The sequence below is a fragment of the Ictalurus furcatus genome, chromosome 10, assembly GCF_023375685.1.
Source record: "Ictalurus furcatus strain D&B chromosome 10, Billie_1.0, whole genome shotgun sequence".
Classification (NCBI taxonomy): Eukaryota; Metazoa; Chordata; class Actinopteri; order Siluriformes; family Ictaluridae; genus Ictalurus; species Ictalurus furcatus.
In genome coordinates this window covers 12,357,494-12,379,219 of record NC_071264.1, presented here as the reverse complement: position 1 = coordinate 12,379,219, position 21,726 = coordinate 12,357,494, and the positions used below count along the sequence as shown (strand labels likewise).

Genomic DNA, 21,726 nt, shown 5'->3' with positions numbered 1-21,726 from the left:
AAGTATTATACATAAGGTTCTATCTGGATGAAAAAATGAATGGCAGATAGAACCGTATAAGACTATGGTCACATATTAATTACTTTATTTTAATTATGTATTTTCTTCTAATTGTTCATAAACTTTTGCTTTAACTTATTATTATGACATCTAATTAGTTCCATTTAACACGACGCACAATTTTGTTTAACGTTGCACAACGAGATAGAAAAAAAAAAAAAGAAGAGTTTTTATACACAATATTATTTGATCTATAATCCACTTGTTACTCAGGCCTTGCTGGGAAAGCTGAAGTTCATGATGTTTTGGGGCGTGGGCTTATTATATGCATATTCATGAAAGAGCGGCGTGGCCTAATTAAATATTCATGAAGGAGTGGGGACTCAGGCGCCTCGGGCTAATTGAATATTCATGAGGGAATGCTGACACAGGCGCTGTGGAAGAAAGTTGAGTTTACAAAGTTTCTGCCGCCCGGGAGAAACTAGCACTGGATATAGGAAGGTCGGCCGAGGGTAGAAAAATAAAAAGTTACCTCGAAACTTTTTAACAGCTCGGGAACCAAATGAGATGTTTTTTTGGTAAACTTTCGTTAACTTTGCTGGGCTAAAATAGAAATAATAAGAACTAGTACCGGAGGCCTGAACAAGCAATTTTATACGAAAAAAAAACCCCGGGCCTCGTTTTAGAAGATTTCATCCGTTTGTTTTTTTTGTAACGAGCAAACCGTTATTTCGTTATTAATTTGTTAAGTCACCAAACAAACAACAAAAATGAGCACCAACCCAGTTCAACCTTTACCGGGCCAGCAAGTGATCCATGTCGCCAAGGACCCCGACACGGACCTCGAGGCGCTCTTTAACGCCGTCTTGAACCCGCGGCCGAGCTCCTGGAGGAAAAAACACCTGCCCGAGTCGTTCTTCAAGGAGCCCGACTCCGGTTCGCACTCGCGCCAGTCCAGCACGGACTCAGGCAGCCAGCAGCCACCGAGGCTCCCACCGCAGCACGTGCGCTCTCATTCTTCCCCCGCGTCACTGCAGCTCAGACCCGGAGCGCTCGCGGCCGCCTCCGCCGCCGTCACCGCGAGCCCCGTGCAGCACGCGCACAGCCGCCACCAGTCCTTCGATGTCACCGACGAGCTACCGCTGCCGCCCGGATGGGAGATGGCGTATACGTCCACCGGCCAGAAGTACTTTCTCAAGTGAGTGTCCCTGTTGCTCTGATCCGTGATGCGGCATCGCCGGGTTCGGCCTGTTGCGCGCGGCTTCACTGGGATTTATGAGAAATGATAGACCTCCCGCGAGTGAAGCGCACTGATTTACACTCTCTATAAGAAAGGAGCTAGAAAAAGAGCTACAATTAATGATTGCATAAACACTGATGGCTCTTTAAACACTTTCTATGTTCGTGCCACAGAAAAGTGCAGGATCTGTTTCCACCATAAATATTTACATTTATAAGGTGGTCAGAAATGAATTAAATAAAATGTTATTAAATGTAGATGAGTAAATTTACTGTGGCACCAACAAAAACACCAACACCAAGTTCTATCACAATGGAAAAAAAACGACTTACTGTATTTATTTGCTTGCTGCCATGAAGGAGTGCAGGATCTTTACATTATGAGGAAGGTGGTAGGGAAATGATTAGTAAATTTTCTGTCACAACAACAACTAAAGTTATTTAAGTGAACAAAGCAAAAAGCCTGATATGGTATCACTTGAAAGAAACTTTTCTGGAACCTTTCTTTTTATTTTTACTTTAAAAAAAAACGGTTTTAATCGTTGTGATGATTCTAGCACACAGTTAAGTTTATTTTAGGTTTGATTTTATTTCTATATGTATATACACAACACAAATAGACAGCCTCTCAACCTACACTTAAGCTATATCTCTCATCCTTAACAGAATGTCTATATGATACTATAAATAATCAGGCAAAAGATTATATAGGTCATAGGCTACAACAGCTCGGTTGTGTTTCTTAGGAAACTGTGTTTATATCATTTTCACACACCCATTAACTTTATTGTTGGATTGCTGCTGGGGTACTCTTGGTTAAAGTTAGTCGTTAACAAGAATGGGACACCTTATGCAGGAGTGGTTTCGTTTTACGTCCTGTTCCTGACCTGAGGTTTCACTGTTCTGCGTTCAGGTACACTGGATCAAGGTGAGTGTGCAGGAAACATTTTTATCAGAGTGTGGGTCAGAAAAATGAAGAAGTGATTTCCTTCTTTTCAGTTGCATGTGCCACACTTTTCACAGTGAATCCATTATCAAGACTCACCTTGATCATGTGATAAGGATGACTCTCTTGACTATCTTGAGATGTGCCTAAAGTGAAACACAAGTCTGGCTCTGTGTACATAAGTGTTTTGAACAGGCTGTGTTTAGGAATGAGGGGGGGGGGGGTCAGCACATCTTTTCTTCCCAGGCCCTGAGGACGTGGTAGTTATCTCAGTCTGTAGAAAGTCGATAAGTCACTCGGGATGTGTTCAGCTCAGCGGGGTGTTTGCTGTTGGGATGGGATTTGTAAACTGAGATGCTCCACCTATAATGCACCCACAGCTTGTATCGGGGTGACAAAAGAATAAGATTAGGGCACTCGAATTTAACTAGTGACCCTAAATCAGTGACTCGTAAAACGTAGTCTGTGGTCTGATTTTATTTTATTTGTTTCTTCAAAGTAGTTTTGTTACAGTGGTGAAAATCACAATTACCACAATTGTATTTATTATATCAGTAGCAACCAGGATTACAATTTTAGTCCACATTGCTGGAATTTGCCATAGTTAATATATCATAAAGCCGTATATGTACTACATCAGTTGCTAATCTTTAATCTGTTATTTTTATGCTTCCAGTCTTCCATAAACTCATCTGACTCCAGTTAGACAGTTTAGTTGTATTAAGTTAAATATTTTTGGTTATGACAACATGTATTTTCACACAAACTCAGACATTATATCATAGATGTTAGTCTATAGCATGTGCATTGCATATCTCTCAAAAAGGCGTCTGGTAATTAAGTCTATGGGCAAACCCCCAAAAAAGTGTCCCGCTCAGCTGCTCATTACTGCTAACAGGGTAGTCCTGAAATGCAAATTTTCTGTATAATAGACTACATTCTGACACCGTATTATCAGGACGTCACTGTTCCCATATTGAATTTGACCCCTGGAGTTATGGTACGTGAGAGGGGGGGGGAACCCCAAAGAAACTATTGAGGTCTGGACTTTGGTATATACGTTGTTAGTTGGTATGGCCAAGGTAGCAATACTGGATGGTAATACCATACTTTGGATTTTTTGGTTTGCTCTGGCGCACCTCCCAAAGTCTGCTTTGTCCGGAAGTAAGACTTTGACTCAGATGTGGGAATGGCCTCCATGTGGTCATCTTCCTGCTTCTCTCCTCCTCCTCTTTCCAAACTGACTTGTTGCATTTTAAGACGAACATGTTGGTGCCTGCCACGCATTAAGTTGGCACATCCACCATCAACAAAGCTGCAGACCTGGGCTTCTCTCCGCCCTGCAATTAAGCAGTCAAGAAGACAAAAGTCTGCCTGTCAGGGGTAATTACTCTCTCAAGTAAATACCCACCCCCCGCCCCACTGCACTAACCAACCGATCCCCCCGCCATTTCTTTGGCCGGTGCCTTTTAAAGAAACTGATAATTACTTAAAATAACGGTGCTTGAATTAGGTCATACTTCTTACTTCCAGCTGTACAGAAAATTTATTAATTTACAATTGTCCATGGTCTTATTTCCTTCAGAGGACAATCGACTATAAGTAAAGAAGCAGAAAATGCCGTCGTCCCATTTTTATCCTCCGGAAGTACGTATTGTCAGTAATATGACGCGCACTCTGACAGAACGATACGACTTTGAACGCCTATTTCACCCTGCACACTTCCAGAAGTATCTTTCTCTTTCTCTACTGCTCTGTCATCTCCTCTGTCATTGACTCGAAAAACTGTCATCATGCAACATCCCACATTCGCACTTCCTCACACCTCCCCAAACCTGTTTAGGCTCTGAATGTTTGTGTCCTTAAGTAATTACTAAAGTAACAGCAGTAAGAAGTCCAGGACAGAGGAGATCCACTAGGACAGGTTTAACAAAAGGCAATGATGGTTATGAAATCACTGCAGCTGGGTTTTCTGGTTCAGTGAGTCAGTGACAGTCAGAATTATTAGCTGCCCACAAAAAAAAAGACTACAGAATATTTTTTCCTCAAACTTTTTTCGTGTCGACGCAGCCTGTAATTAAGGATATTAGGAAACGCTTGGGTTCTGTAGTCGCTATCCTGTGCTTTATTGTCCTATTAAGTTTGAATGTAAATTGTTCTTTGCTTTATTACAACAAGTTGAGAAATATTTTTGCTCTCCCATGTTTTCAGCTTTCTCATTTGCTTTTGACCCTGTAGTTTGATAATATGCTTGAACATTTATGTTTGATAAAATACATGGCAGTAATTTATGTGGCATGCCAACATGGTTTCTGGGAGCAGAATTGATTTGTTTTTGTTGATTTCATCTGAGCAGAGTAGGGACAGGCCTCTCCGATGTCATAGCAAATGAATGGATAAGCAGGTTTGGGAACATGTGATGCAAGGTTTTCTTTGATAATGCCTGTTGTGTCACCACTTCAACTAATAACCAACATTTTTACTTAATGTGTCTCGTTATAGGCTTTTGCTATGTTTAAAGTAGTTGGAAATAGTGATTGATTTACATATGAATATAGTTGAAGTTGAAGTACAAGCCACTGTCTCGTTTTCATCAGGACTGTTGCACTATGCACATTGGATAGAGACAATAGAAAATCAATAAAGCAGGTGGAAAATGATGGAAGTAGGGCTCCTGAGAGTTTCTAATGGGACCTTGGTTTGGCTTCTATCTATGAAGTAGCCATAACAGATGTGTTTGTGGCGGCAGCAGGCAGTCTGGATTTTTCTCATCTGTTCTGGGGGGGTTACAGGATGCTGGCCTTACTTAGCATTATATGACGAACTAGATTATAGCACTATTGCATTAAACCATGTTCAGAAAATCAGAAATTACTTTACAGTTAATGTCCTTCTATTATACAGTCAGTTGTATAAATAATGACTCAGAAATTAGCAAGCAAGAATAAAAATGCCCAAAAATTCCATTAAAGATTTCCTTCTTTTCCACTTCTGGTTTAATCCGAACACCTGAAAGCACAACAATTCAGCTGTTCTACAAACAGCATAGAATAGTTTTCTATTGATTGTCAGCTTAAAAAACACTTCAAACAGGACAGATCCTTTAAGTGTTTTTGCATAATTTTGCATCTTTATTTTTTTAAATCGAGCATTATTAAATTAATATTTTCAATTCAAGTAATAAAAAGCTAAATAAATGACCATTGATGCGACGGAACAAAAATACATCATAATGGCAAAAAATGACAAATGAACACTTTTGGTTTTCGCGTCAAAGTGACTCAAGACTTTTCAGTTTGGTGTATCATTAAAACAAATATTCCTGTGGGATTTGCTAAGATTTCGAAATCTACAGTTTGTTAATCTGCTTTTTAAAGAACAGTCATACCAGGGTTAAATGGAAAAAACCAACAACAGTCTTTTTTTTTTATCAAGGTGTTCCTAATAGCTGTCCTTCTCTTTAATTATGTTTTGAATATGTTAAGCTGTAAGCAGATTTTATGACCTGCTGAAATATGTGGTATTGGGATGTATGATTGTCTTACAATGTTCCAAGGCCTAGAGTCTGTGACATGGATGGCCATAAAACTTGGTTTGTTTGGCACTGGATGGCTCAGATTTGCCCACCTTCTCCTCTGGTGATATTGGCCATTGCAAGACAAGAGAGTCTTTTGTAGCACAATTGTTTTTCTAAGTGCTTCAGTACATCACGATGGGGTGAAGTAAATTGTAATTGCATGAAAACAGTTAAACTCAAATGCCATGTGGGCAGTTATGACACCAAAGAAGGAGAACTTTTTCTTGTTCTTGGTGAAGATATTTCATTGTATTGAAAATGTTGATCAGTTTATTTTATTTACATGATTGATTGTTTTGTGATTAATGATGGTTTGTTAGTGTTGAGTTTCCAAAGCGTTTACTGAGCTTGACAAAGTCGACAATAACACCGTAGCTGCTGCTCACATTCACAACAGCTGATGGACCGCTCTCAGAGGAGCCCCGAGCCAGGGCCTCTAGCACACTGACGTATAATATATAGAAACAGCCTGTTATTTATGTGCTTCATGCTTTAGACGCAAGGCTTGTTTAATTCCTGACCTTTGCTGCTTCTCTAAAGTGAAAAGACTGCTTTGAGCAACAACTCACTGTATGTCTCTTATTCAGAACCCATTGTTTTATAGTGCAAAGTTTTAATGGCGATTCGTTCTGGCTCAGGGTCTCACTTGTGCCATGTTGCCATCACTACAAACACTTTAAAAACAAAGAGACCCTTCAGAGTGACGTGTGATCCCTACCATGAAGTGTTAAACCCTGGTAGATAAGATGATCTGTTCATAATGCACTGAGGGCCAGCTTTGATTGAATTAATGTGAGCTGGGTGAGAGGGTAAAGGTGGTTTGTGTGTGTGTGTGTGTGTGTGTGTGTTTGCAGTCTGCAAATGTAGTCAGATCAGTCAATAATCGGATATGCATGAGTTTGCTTAAATGGCTGTGTAGGAGCTGGAGGTGTCGGACAGAGAGAGCTTTGTTTATGTGGCTGCTCCTGCGAATCGTACACAGCCGTGGTTTATAACTTTTAAATAAGGAAGCAGCTCTCTGGCCGCATATCAGCTCTCGGACATGGTGCTGCTGACCTTCAGCAGACGTCCCTTTACGGGAAGACAGCTGGAAGTCTTTAGCTGGAGAGAAGATGGGAGATTACTGCACACACGTACACACGTACGCGCTCGACTGCATTTCATGTGCTTTCACCTCTCTGTCAGTTTACAGACCTCAGCACAGAGCATGGAACAGACAAGTCTAAGCTCTTCCAGGAACTTTTGCTTTTGATCATTATAATGCAGTAGATGTAAACTTGGCTGTACACACCGTCTGAGTTCACCAGTAGTTTAAAAGCAGAGCCTGTTTATCTGTAGTTGCTTTTATTTTATTTTTAAAAATATTTTATTGTATTTATTTGTTTGTTTTCTCGGTTATGTCTGTGTCATGTTCACTTTAAGTTGAAATGTTTCTATTTTGTTCATAAAAGTCACACTTTAGTGCGCTCAGCTGTTTTTCTCAGTGGCGCTTTCCACGCTTTCCCTCCTCCCCTTCCCTATATGCAGTTGAAAGAGACGGCTCGGTCCACAGGATATGGAACCACTCATTTCCTTTTGTTTGCCTGGATAATGGCTGGAGGGACATGGCGGCCTCTCTTTTGGGGTTTGGCGAAGTAAAAAAAAACAACAACAAACACGAGTCACTTCAAAGGCTGCAGTAAAAATGGGGAAAACAGACAATATGACTAACATTACCAAAAAATTTTTTAAAACATTAGGCCTTGTTTTTTGGTCTTTTGTTTGACATGAAAAACAGTAGTGGGCCTACACTTCATAGTGCGTCACGTGTAAATAGGCCAGCCGTCTGTGAAGAAGGTGGTTTGTTTGAACAGAACAGCTTTTTTGGCCATGATTCCTTTTACTGATAAATATTGATTACATTTAAAACATTGATAAATTATGTTCTGCAAAAAGTGTTGAGTTTTAGGCCTAGTAAAAATTGTGCAACATGAAACAAGCTCAAAGATAACTTCTTGAACGATGAATGAAGCATCAAAAAGATTCCATGTGCCAGTCTTTGCCAGTCTAAATAATGTCAGGCCTTCTGTAGCCTTCACAGCTGTTGAAGTAGTCAAAATCATGTAACTATCTGAAAACACTTTGCATTCTTGGAAAGCCTAAGATGTCTGTCTGGAGAATGGAGCTTGAAAAACTTGGTTTAGTATTTTTTTTTTTAATGTTGTATATCTTCCTCAATGTCAGTTTTCTGCACTTTTAGGGTAAGAACAGATGTAGAAGAAGAAGAAGTGAGTCATACATTTTGTTTTAGTTCCCATTTCATCAAATATTAGGGAGCGCTATAATTTGTAGCCTACAAGTTGCCGAATACCATCAGAAGCTGCCCTTCTATGGGATTTCCTGTAAGTGGGAGGAGACTTAGATACAGACTCCACCCTCATCTCTCTGTCTCTCTCTCTGTCTCTTGCGCTGCCTATTCATGAGGTCTGGAATGTGAGCAGCAGCTATGTGGGTGTATTGTTCTCGCAGCACAGAAAAGCTCTCGGCGACCCCTCGCCTGCTTTTCTATACCGCAGGCATTTCATTCAGCACGCCGATGCGTGCGGCCGCATTTGTTTCAAAGCTGATCAGAGAGCGCGGCGCAGACAGGAGTCCATCCTGATTCACACAACTGTCACCCTGTCACGTGTGACGTGTCTCCGGCCACCGAGGACGCGCCGCTGAGGGCCAACTTGAGCATGAGCTAATGCTTATTGTCCGATCAAATAAACGCAATCATGAAGTGTGAATGCGTTCTCGAGGAGGGGCCCTGACATGCTCCTGATCTCTCTGAACCCGAACCGAGGCAGCTGCATTCCAGTCGCCACAGTGTGAGTTATGAATGGGGGTTGGCCATAAAGTCGGTGAAAAGCTGAGGATGACGGAATTCCTCGAGTTTACTGACTTTTCCGGAATCTGATTAGGCACACCATTTAACAAGCACACATCAAACTCTGTTTGATGGCATGATTTGACTAGCAGGGAACACTTAAGAATTTGACATCCTCCTCACACAGGCTGCAAGAAGACGACGCTTGACGCTATCCAAGTTGCTCTTCCTCTTTATGATGACAGGACACCCCTCCAAACTGCAGGTTTTAAAAATAAAACCTGTATGGCTGCATAGCTGCAATCTCTGAGTTTACGCAGCCTATTGGCCTTCTGATGCCACAGCCAGATTACGCCCCCATAAGGCTTCATCCCTAACTCAAGCCTGCAGCATTTCTTCCATAGTGATCCAGCACACTGTTAGTGCATAGGTCACTGTGCTGCTGTTGTCAGTATAACATTTGGCGTCAGCTGGCATGGCGTCTCTGAGTGGGACGTGTCACAGCTGGTCTCCGTTATGGATAAGGCTATGTTCAGACAGGCTGCTCACATGCATTTTTTTTGTCGTATCCAATTTTGAGCAGGTTTTGCAATCTGACTTTTCCCACTTTTGTATGAGGTTTCAGATACGATTTGCGTATACAACTCGGACTGACGTGTTAAATTCATGTGGATTTCATGTTGAGTTTTTTTTCTTTTTCATTAGGTGCTCAGACCTCACACGTTGTCTAACATTTAATTGTGACAACAAGAAAACCAGCATGAAGGCAGGAAATAATATTTGTATACTCAACCCCAGAAAAAAAATCCAAAATCATATTGCCACAAAAAGTTTGATTAGTTCTTTTTGTAGTTTACATTTTTAACTTTTTAGCTTTTTTGGAGTTGAATCTCAAATAAAGTCTTATGAGGCTCATAGTGGTCACTGGGTCTAAAAGAACGTATACCAAATGGCTTCCTATTCACTGTAAATCCTCACACTGGGTATACGTTGGTATTCACTATAAATGCTTGGTGCTATAGGAACACATTTGGGGTGCTGTATGATCCAGGGTTAAGATGTATGATGCTGTATGATCTCACCTTAGAAATGTAAAATGTAGATATTTTGAGCAAGAAGATATTACTATGAATCTCTAAAATAGTAATGTAATGATATATAATATGATACAATAATGGTTCTGCCTTCAGGTTGCTTAAGAAGGTGACAATTTTCACCTCTTGTGCCATCATGTGAATTAATATCTGCTCAGTCTGCATCAGTCTAATTTAAATTTTAATTAAGATTAAAATTGTAAATGGAATAAGGAAATTTGACAGGTCTAATCCATGGCAAAATCTCCCTGTTGGTGATGTCTAACTTTCTCACTTCTGGTGTTCTATAACATTGTTACTATAACAACCAAAAGTGATATGCAAATTCAAGTGTGACTACAGCCTAAGCAAACATCAGTTTTGGGATACTTATAAATTGCAGTGCTACTGCTCAGGGTAATAAAAAAAATGGGATTTGAGAAACAAATCAGATTTAGTGTGCTGTTGCAAAGTTTGCAGTCAGCGATCTGTCAAATTAATCAATATGCAATTTCTTTGTTCCATAATGTGGAATAGTGCTCTGCTGTGAAGATCAGGCCACATGAGCGGGGAAACTTTCTTTTTTTCCTTCTGAGAAATAATTTAGAATGTAGACAGGGATACAATAAAAATATGACGCATGTAGCTGTAGAAAATTGATGTGTCCTGGAGAGGAACGTTAAAGGTAGTTTAAGCTAGAAAGTGCAAATGCAAATGGGAGAAAATGCAAGTGAGTTGTTAATAATGGCAGGTTGAGTATATTAGGTGATGAATTAGCAGGGGAAAAAGCGAGGATGTGTGGGTATATGAGCAGGAGAGAGCGAGGTGGGGGACTGGCTCAGAGCCAGGGTTCATTCCCATGTCTGCTGTGGGATTATTAACAATGAGTGCTTTGTGCATAGGGGCATTAGGCTAATATCAATCCACTCTTTTTATTTGTACTTTCTCTGGATGAGAGAAAGGGGCTAGTGTGCCATCCAAAGTTAATGGGGGTTTCGTGTGAAATGCTCTTTTGTTTTACAGCCCTCACTGGATGTATTGTAGCACAATCCACAGAGCAGTGGCTCTCGGCTGGTTCTGTTTCCCTGTTGGCTAACATATGTATGTATGTATGTGAAAAGCCAGAGTACTTCAGGCCTAGAAAATGGCTGGTAAAAAGGCCACAAATCAGGTGTTGAATCGTGGAAAAATTTCATGAATTCTTTTTGGAGAATTTCCTAACCAGAACTAGGCTGCAGGGTACAAGGAAGGCAATTCAAAAGCTTCACTCAAATACACAACTCAAACGCTCAACTCACACTCTCAGCTCAAACAATGAATAACTAAAACGTTGCGCTTAAATATTCAGCTCAATCACTCAGCTCAGTAAAACCCTTGCTCAACTTGGATGCATAACTCCAACGCTCAACTCCAATGCATAACTCAAATGCTCAGCTGAAACAGTGAATAACTGAAACATTGAGCTTAAATATTCAGATCAAACGCTCAGCTCATGCTCAGATCAATAAAACCCGTACTCAACTCAAATGCATAACTCAAACTCTCAGCTCAAACGCTCAGCTAAAACAATGAATAACTGAAATGTTCAGATCAAATGCTCAGCTTAATGCACAACTCGCACACTCAGCTCAAACACGTCCTCGGAATTCAACTCCGGAGTCGTGTTTAATTTTTGCAGTGCTGGCTCTGGTGTTTTTTTGGAGCCTGGTGCCCAAGCGTCTTCCAGCTCCGAGGTCACTTCACAGGCAGCAGACTTTTTGCTCTTTATCTTGGAGGGAATATGTCCACATGGCCCGCAAAGCTGCTCACTCACACTGTGTGTTCCATGGCAGATGGAACATCTTTTTTCCCGGCCCGTCCACTAAAAGCGGCTGTCTTGGCAGCCTGGCTCAGGCCAAAGATCCCCCTGGCAGCCATTCTCTGTGGAGATTGTTGATGGATTCAGCACGCTCCTGGCACACTGGCTGAATTAAAGGTCTCAAATGCTTGCTTTTCCAGGTTTAACAGATCCAACTGCATGATCAAGTTCAGAGCCGCTGTTCCCCAGACTCGTTACTTCCAATTATCCAATATTTTAACCTTACTTTGGGACTCATTCTTTTGCTGATTTGGGCCGAATTAAATTTTGCAGTTCAAAAAGTAGCAGTTAACAATTAACTCAGCAGTGCAGAAGGCTTTTCTGTTCTCGAGGATTTAAGAGCTGTTTTTTATTTTAATGTCTGATCCAAGAATGGGCGGCTGGTAGTGCCTTGTTGTCAGGGTGATGTTGAAAATGCGGCTCAGTCTTGGCCTCTTGCAGCATGCCACAGCACCACAACATTCCTCCTTTACCCATTTAGATCCAGCTTTTCCTCAAGGTCACTCAGCCACCACACACACACACAGACATACCTGGTTTGTTTTTTTGCTGCTATGCCTAATCATTGCATTGATCTGTAATCAAGCTTTTGAGAACTTTCACCTTTTAGGTGGAAATTTGGGTTTTTCTATTTCACAGGCATCAGTTGCACTCTGAAAGGTTAAACTGATACTACAAAAAGCTCCTTTTTTCTTTTTTGCGTAATTATTAAACCCTTTAGAATAAAAAAAAAAGCTTTTGTATACGGTGTGTTCATTAAGGGCAAGACGGTTGTGCAAGGTTGTTGCATCACAGCTCCAAGGTGTCTTGAACTCTTGAACTTTTGAGTTTTGTGTCTTCTCCCTATGTCCACATGGGTGTCCTCCAGGTTCACCAGTTTCCTCCCATCTCCCAAAAACATGCCAGTAGGTGAATTTGCTATGCTAAATTTCCCATTGGTGTGAATGAGAGTATATGATGTCTGCGATGGTTCTGTCCAGGGTGTATTCCTGCCTCGTGCTCTGGATCCACAGTGACCCTGACCAAGATACCATTATCTATGGTTTATGGATTTCTATGACTAGATGAATTTTGGTGTCTATTAAAACCTTGTTTCTGAAATTAAATGCATGTCAGTCTGACTTCCCATGAAATTCTGACCCTCATATAGGGCATTAGAATGAATAAACAAAAAAGGTACTCATTGCTCTCTTTCTCCCACACAGAATGATGTAAAGAATAGCCTTGGTTGTATCTTTCAAGTGCCCTGTAGATGGACCGTATGGGAGTTCTCTGTGTGTGTGAAAAGGGTGCCTGGTTGGAAAGGGTGCTTGGTCAAGATCAAGATCGCTGCTCTTTTTATGCCATGACACAATCTGCTTGTTGTTGGACTATAGTCATGGGTCATACTGTCTCAGAAACTGGGAAGAAGTCCAGCCTTGGAACATTATGGGTCCTAATAGGATATTTCTAAAGAAAGCTTTTGTATCAATTGTCATTGCAATGCAAGCAAGACAGGAATTGGAGACAGACTGATGTTTAGATAGTTTTAAAAATCTGATGCACTAATGTCCTAGTTTCAAGGAACAGCCATCATTAAAACTCGCCTTACTGTAATAACATAATGGCCCAAGTGTCTAATCATTTTTCATTTTTCATATTCTGCCGCCATGTACTTTTATTTGGTCATCATAATTACTCTAAATTGTCTCTGACTTAAAGTTAAGCCTTTGTCAGTTTGGGATAATAAAATAGTTGTTTTATTTTGTAGGTTTCTCTGAAACTCTGGAGAGCAGATTTGCCTTTTGCTAGTTCATAACATGAGGAGACTTGATACCTGTAGTGTTCAAGGAGGCTAATGAGCAGACAAAGCACTAATGTTTGTGGGGTTTCATAACCTGAGCTTGTTTTTCTTGTTTCAGTGGGTTGGCAAGGTGAATGACAACATGGCCATTGACGTTGGGTAAAGGAGGTGTTTTTCTTTCTTGGTTTCTTTCTCTCATAAGCAACTCTTGCAAATCTGTGCCAGGTCTATAGTTAGCTTACCCATCGACAGCTGCTGCCTGGGTCTGACTGCTCTCGCCCAGCCAGTTGTCCTAACTAGTAACAAGAGGAGTCACCCACAGACCCTCTAAAACAGCTGAGGAAGATCTGACGGGGAACTGATTCAACTTTCCACTGAACCATAGAAGTATTTAGAGGTTTGGGCACACACACACAAGAAGGTTGAATAGCTAAGGTGTCCTCTTCTACTACATACTTTTTCCACCTCTGAGTAGTTTTTTAGTTATTTACACTCCTTAGGGTCACACCTTAAGTCATCATCTTCCACAACAAGGTCTTTTTAAACGTTATCCATTTAAAACTTGAATAAACCAGCAGGTTCTTCCACAATATACAGTTGCCTGTTTTTGATGGCTAATGTTAATGATCAGGCTCGACAGCACTAGCCATAACTTGCCCTAGGCCTGGGGAAGGTTCCAAACTCGTGCTCCATCTTCAGCACTGGCAGCATGGCAGCAGTAGAGATGACTATAATTAGTAGCGCATTCCACTTCCTGCCCTTTCCCTCCCTCACATTTTCAAATTCAATTAAATATTTCTAATTCCAGAATTTCCAGCTGGTGCCCCTTGCTGTGTTGCAACAATTCAGAGCATCTGAATTCGACCCCTCATGATCCGTCTTTTAGACAGGTTCACGACGCCCTTTGCCTTAGCGTCCCTGTGCTTTGAGTTGAGTGGCTATTGTGTTAGCAACAGTGGGGGGAAAACCCCCGGTAACCTGAGAATGGCTTAATTGGGAAAGTGGATCCTCTGCTTTTTGTTCTCATTTTCAGTGGCTGTGAGAACCCTCATACCAGTGCTGTGGTGTCATTCTGGTCACTTTAGGAGAGGTGGAGAATGCCACTGGTTTAGCTAAGCCACATTACATTCGACACACTCACTCTTTTACAATGACTGCTCATGTGAAGCACAACGGGAACCACGAAAGGGGTTTTATGACCACCAATCTAAAAGTGAGGTGAGGGCAATGAGGGCCAAAGCACTGGAAGTTAGGATTTAAAAAATGAGTAGCCCTAACATGCATCAATGCATGGCACTAGATGCATTCTCTTTTTATTATGGCCACCATTCTGTGCTTTGTTCAGTTTCTTGTAATATCTTTCTGACTCGAATTGAATTGAGTTCAGCCTTGTCTAGAAGCTGTAGCCATTCCCAGAGCTTAGTCTGGACTCTGTCTGGTCCCTGAGTGAGGATGAAAGTAAGACATGCCTTTATGTCTGCTGTGGTTCTGTAGCATATAATTAGAAATCAGAAGGGTTGTCAGATGTGGGAAGGAGGCTGGGATTTAGCTTTCTTTTGGTAGTTTTACCCCAAAGAAACGGAACACAGGAAAAAGTGTCTGCTTTTTGACTGTCTGGTGGAGGTCAGTTAAATCGATGCATAACTGTGTGAAATTTTCACCTGGCCTGAAGTGTGTGGGCACGTTTCTGTAAACTTTGAGTTGGTTTATTATGCCTCCAGCTCCTTCTTTTGGGTGTGTATTAGATTTTTTTTTATCTTTCCCCTGAGATATGACTCGGGCCAGGACGCTGGAGCTTCAGTCTAGGAATGCTGTGCAGTTAACTATTTAGTTACCAGTGCACTGTAGTGTTTGGGGTTAAAGGGTAATCATGACTTGCATTGTTGTATGGATTCCTATATTTGATTGATCAGAAGGTGTTGATTATTTTTCTATAACTGCAGCGCTGGCAGTAGCTCCAGCAATGCTTATATTAAAGCACTTGTTCAAATAAGAAATCATTTCTATAGAAACATTTTGCACTGGGACTTGTATGGCAGACCCTACACATAAACAGATTAAAAATCATGTGTAATGGTTGATATGGTGATGTTTTCTTTGAGGACACTTTTAGCATTTATGGAAGGAGTCTTCAGTATCAGCATTCATGGGGAAGTCTTCAGGAAAGAGTATGTTGCAGTTTGTGAGTTTTTTGGGTAACATGATAAGCAGTATTGTTTTTTTCTATTAATTATTATTATTATTATTATTATTATTATTATTATTACTTATTATTAACTGACAGAAAGACAGAGCCAGGTGAAGTAACGACTGTTTATAGCTGTAATACGGTAAGCAATAGCAGGAACTGATTTGTTTTGTGGACATTCAACAACATCAAACTTAACTACAAATGGATAAAAATGTACATTGTGTCATTCTCCAATTAATTTAAAAAAAATCGAATTGTTGGCAAACTGTGTCGGATAAGAGGAATAAAACACTTCCAGATGTGCAGTTATGGGAAAGTAATCAACTTCAGGGTGGTAGTCACCCCACCCCATTATTTTCCTATAACAGCACACCATGTGTCAAACATCAGTGCAGACAATATGACTGTAGGTTCAATTGGAGCCTCATATCTTGTGTTTGGGCATGAATGATCTATATCTAAGCTTAGGTTTTAAGGACATGTGTGTACATTGAGCAAAGCTCAGCATAGGGCCTGTTGAAATGGTGACAGCTGCTGGATTATTCCCAGGATCTCCAATTTGCTGCTTATTTTTAGCCCTCAACTGCACCACTGCACCTGCAAGCCTGCCACAAGACAACAGGCTGCATCAGTGCTTGACTGGCAGTCCAAAAACAGCAACACTGTTGCTTTGAATATGCATTATTGATTATCAGGCTGTTTGGGGTTTAATACTAATTCAGTTCTCATTTTTTTGGCACAATATAATATATATATATATATATATATATATATATATATATATATATATATATATATATATATATATATATATATATTAGATAGCATGTGCTTGAAATTAACTTAATATAAAATAAAGCAATGTTAACAAAAATACAAAGAGGAAATATTGCATAATGAAGAATGTAGAAGTTCTGTACTCTAGCATTTTCTAGCAATTGCATCTGAAGTGTATATGTAGTTTACTATTGACAAGAATTTTGATACTTTTGTTTGTAGCAAGAAAATCCGTTGACCTCAAAACATAATGGAAGCCTAATTGTAGTTGTTGAATTCTGTCAAGGGGGGCATGGTGGCTTAGTGTTTAGCATGTTTGCCTCACATCTCTGGGGTTCGATACGTGCCTCTGCCTTGTGTGCAGAGTTTTCATGTTCTCCCTGTGCTTCGGGGGTTTCCTTCGGGTACTTTTGTTTCCTCCCCTAGTCCAAAGTCATGTGATTAGCTTGTTTGGTTGGCACCTCATCCGGGGTGTCCCTTGCCTTGTGCCCAGAATCCCCTGGGATTGGCTCCAGGCTGGCTCCCCCGACCCTCTATATGATAAGCGGTACAGACGATGGTTGGATGGATGAATTCTGTCAATAAATTATCAAAATATGCAACTATATACCCGACTACCCATTGATAGTGGTGCCATCAGGAATTATGCCCTCACAGTCATCTCTACCTAAAGAGAGTGATGCAGCAGTGCTTTAGTGTTTTAGTCTATCCAACTTTCTCACCTCCTTATCTTTACACTGCGTAAGCACCGATGGTTCAAAAGCTTCAACTTTCATGCTAATACTGCCGTGAACACCATTGTGCTTGTCGTTACGTAGATCACTTACTAGCCAAGCAGAGTATTTGCCATAACTCTGCACAAATCTGTTGTGTGTCTCCGTTGCATTCGGGAACCTTGGGTCCAGCGGCTGACTCCACAACTTCTACACTTCTCATTTATATGACATTGAACATGATGAGCAATGATAAGAAGCTCTTGGATGTTTTCTTTTTATTTAAAACTATTTTTGACTCAAGAATTCATTCTACTTCCCATAGACACCCATTGTAAGTCAATTTTGAGCAAATTAGTTTTTTTAAGGTTTTTTTTAGTGTAATTTATTGATCATTTAATCAGTTGAGCGAATAGAATGATTATTCATAGTAATCACACACACTTTAAATGTGGTAGGTAGAGATTAGATTGCAAATTGAGCATTTCGTATTGCATAAGTAGCCTTTTTGTAATCATGTGTTGTAATTCTATCATGTATGACTGTTTTACCTGCAGAACTGCACTCTTCTCATCCCACAGCATAGACTGAACATTCTCTATCTTTTATCATACAACCTAGTGCACTCATTAGGACTGCATGTCTTTGGTTAAAAGATCTCACAATACCGATACTGATCTTGCTGAACACTGCAGTATGCATATTAGCCCTAATACTACTCAGCTATATGTTAAAAGTTCATCGCGATCAATCATAAACTCATTTTGATTCACAGTGATCAGCTTTTTTTTTTGTTTTGAAAAAGCTCTTTTTTTGAGTAGCTCTTGCTCATTTTGTTTTTAGGCGCTAACGGCAAAACCTAACTGTGATCCATCCTGTTCAATTTTTTTTTTCTAATAATAACACCATTGTAGTAGTAATAATAAAAAAAGGAATAAAAAATATTGCACGTCTTAACTCGGGTCATAAACTTCTTTCTAATGAAGTAAGATCATTTAGTCCATTTCATTGATTCTTAGCGTGTAAAGGAGTTTATTTATTCAGTTAGTAACACCGTTACCATTTGTGTTAAAATATTTGGCCTTCCATGCATTTGGACGAATGAAGCAAACCTTGTGTGAACTGGATATTCAGATCATTTAAATGTCCCTCTGCAGTTTCCCCCACTGAGATGTCATCACGGTAGATCTGCTAGATTCTCACGTGAATAACAAAAATCCAGCATCAACCAACAAATTAGCACCAGAATCAATAAATACCACAAATATTTCAATATAAACACTGAATAAGTTTCAGGGTTCCTTTAATGTACAAATACCTTCAACTGAAGGATTCATAAAGTTTTCTGTGGTTGATTTGAAATTCTTTTATTTTTTAAAATAAAACTTTGGGCACATTATTGTAAGTCATTATTTTTTACTGATAATGCCTTGGTTGATATTTTTTTTTTTTTTTTAATTTTAATACTTTTATTATCAGAATGATCACAATACATTTTCCCATTGTGCTCATTTCCCCTGTAATTTTCCTTTTCTTTTCCTTTGGGAACTTCCATAACCCTGTGTAAATTCCTACATCTTTTATATATATATATATATATATATATATATATATATATATTTATTTATTATCATCTGTCAGTTAATTTTGTACTAGATACGTTCTTGCAGCTATAAACCAAACCATGTAATGGCATAAAATATTCTGAGGAAAAAAAATACCATAATTTTCATGAATAACCAAGACATCCAGGACCCAGCAGGTTGCTCGGTAGCTTCTTGTTGATTAGGTGTGGAGTCTGTTTATCTCAGCCTGTAGAACTGAAGCAGAGAGCGAGATAAAGTAACTTATTCTGGAGTTGAGTGACAAGGTGCGAGTGAAGCACTGCAGTCAGGATCATGAACTGCACCTACTCTCGTGTCTTTAAACACCTCTCGCTGAGGCATGACTTGAATGTTTATGTCTAGGTGTGTGGTGCAAGTGATTACTTTTGCTGGTGGGGAATCTCATTTGTCACTATATTCACACACATGCTGTGGGTTTAAGTGCGTGTGTGTAAGTTTAGATCTCTTAGTACTATGTTTTATTTTCCAGTGCTGGCACACTAACAGTAAGCCCGGCTCTGAGGTGGTGGGTCCATCTGGCTGTTGTTTTTTTTCAGCCCCGATGTTGCCTCAGATCCAGCACCCAGTCATTGTGTGCGTGTGTGTGTGTGTGTGCGTGTGTGTTTGTGTGTGAGAATTTCTTCTGTAAACAGAACACCACTCTCAAATAAACTCAGCCAGGCCTTGTCCCGGGTGTCTTCTTATCTCTGTGTTGGCTACTTAATGGAAACATTTTGCCTGCTGCATTTCTGCTTTACTGCTCCAGCATCTTCCAAAATCCATGCAGAGAGACATCTTTTGTTTTTGTTTTCACCTGAATAAATATGGTATTATTGTATCCAATAAAAAAGCTTGCACTTATTTAGGTCAAACCAAAGCAGGTTTGGGCAAAGTGGTATACATTACGATCCATTACCAAGACTATTTGTACCAGTAATAGTAGTAGTGATAATAATAATTGCATGTCTCTCAGGTCATAAACGTCTAAGGATCTAAGATCATTTAGTCCATTTCAGTCTTGCTTAAGGTATAAATGAGTGTATCTACAAGTAGCTCTTGCTCTAGATTCACTCTGGAACCCTTGATGTTTCCTTGGTTTGTCTCTACGTTAGATCAGAGCAGGTTGCTTTATAGGAAGCTAAAACAACTTTTGCCTTTGGAAACCCTTTTTTTCCCTAAGTACCAGGACTGTATATTTATCCAATTGTTCAAACTCCTCAAAGTGAGAAAGAAACACTGATTCAGAACTACTTCTGGGTGTTGTGATGAGCCCACTAGCCATTTCCTCATATGTTTTTAGACCTGACCCAGGACAGAGTTGACCTGCACGGTGTGAATCTCTATGCCTGGGGTCATAATTCCACAGCTGCTGGATGGACAGCTGCTCCACCCAGGCCCTTAGGCCTCTCAGCCTGCTTCACCATCCCCCACCTTTCCCTGTTCCTCATAAATCTCCCCCTGGTGGATAAAGACACCCTTCACCCTTCAAACTCCATGCATACAGTCACCTGAGCTCAGGCACGTTGCACTACTGTGCCACCCTTGTTAATTGATAAGGTTGCTTATTTTGTTGAAAAAATGCACACTTCCAATCCAGCAGTGGATAAAAATCACTATCCCTGCCACCTGCGGACAAGCAGATTAAGTTAACAGGATATTCGTTTTTTTATTCGTCGTCAATTAGGTTCACTAGCATTAAGTTTAAGCTTAATGTGCTTAATGTGTATACAGTGTCGATTCTGTAACTGTAGCATGCACTAGTTGTACCAAATTCCACTAAATAAATTGGCCAAGGTGGATCTGGTGACTGTGGAATGATCTTTCTTTTCAGATGAATTAGCATGCATGGATGACACGACTGCCTTTTCTGAACCAGGAACACGTGAGTTTTTGGATGCTGATGAAACCAAACAAAGTAAAGTTCAAAGCAAAGTCCTATATCCCTCCTGCTTACTACATGGCTTGCGGTTGTACCTGTCCATAGGAAGTAAAGATGCTAAGCCAGACACGAATAATATTTTTATATGAGCAAAGCGGGGACAGAACACAGCTACTCACAGCTAACACTTTGGTCAGCAACTTTCTGACTTTTTGTTGAGGGCACAAAGACTACAAACATTCCACATTACAAACACGGGGCCTTATTGATCAATCTGGATACGAATGGATTTATGCGTATGTTGTTCGTATGAGCATTTACACACAAATTTAATTCGGGATAAATTTCGTATTCCTACTCCTGCCCCTGAGTGTGTGCAGATTTACATGTACGATAGACGATTTACGTATGTAAACCTCAGTTGATCAGCTTCGAATCGTATTTGTGATTAGTTACTGCATTTTTCTATAAGGATTACACCACCAAGTTCAAATCACTTATTTATTTCAAAATACATGGACAAATATTTTTTTATACAACCCATCAATCCAATCTATTTTAAGACAAATATGGCTAGTTGTTTAATTAAGATGAAATGCCAGCATATAACTGGAAGATGTGCTGGTCTGTGCAGATGGTAGTCTTAAGCCGAGGTGGTGCAAATGGCAGAATTGTTATTACTGGAAGAGTTCGCACATGATGCCTTTAGGAGGCAAAGTATATTTAGGTATGATTTTCTTTTCAGAGGTTGGAAGCTGGCTTATAAGTCGGTTTCCATTTGGCTTACACAAACATTTACACACAACTTTACTCAAAGATTGATGAATGAGGTTAATTGTTAGAAGAAGACAATGATTATATACTTTGTCACACTTAGTCTGCATTAATGCACGTAACTAGTTAAATAGCTCGCCATATGTTATATTATGTCAACTATCATTTTTTACCTAGTCAATTAGGCAACCAATACATGGGACTGGCTAACACACTGCTTGGTGGGCTAGCTACAGAATTTATGATTTGCTCACCCCACGTACTCTACTCTAAGACAGTTATGCCGTTAATCTTCTTAGCTGAGTAAAGCGTGATTGACCATTTGATGTACAAGTAATTGAACTGACCACACAGCCTCATTTGCTTAACAGTGTTTTCACTCCTTAACATAGTTTTTTGACTGATTTTGTTGTTAAATTTGACTTAAAGAAATTTTTAAAAAGCACATCACTTTTAACAGCTAA

The 21,726-nt window shown here is 40.0% G+C and overlaps 1 protein-coding gene across 3 annotated transcripts in view; it reads left to right on the top strand.

The window, feature by feature from the left end:
• Positions 1 to 653: 653 nt before the first annotated feature.
• wwtr1 (WW domain containing transcription regulator 1) overlaps positions 654 to 21,726 on the top strand; it is a 45,863-nt gene continuing 24,790 nt past the window's right edge. For all 3 annotated transcript variants that reach the window (XM_053634250.1, XM_053634253.1, XM_053634251.1), the window contains exon 1: positions 654 to 1,198. In XM_053634250.1, coding sequence (XP_053490225.1) covers positions 771 to 1,198 — 428 coding nt within the window. In that variant the 5' untranslated portion in view covers positions 654 to 770. The remainder of the gene's footprint in view (positions 1,199 to 21,726) is intronic.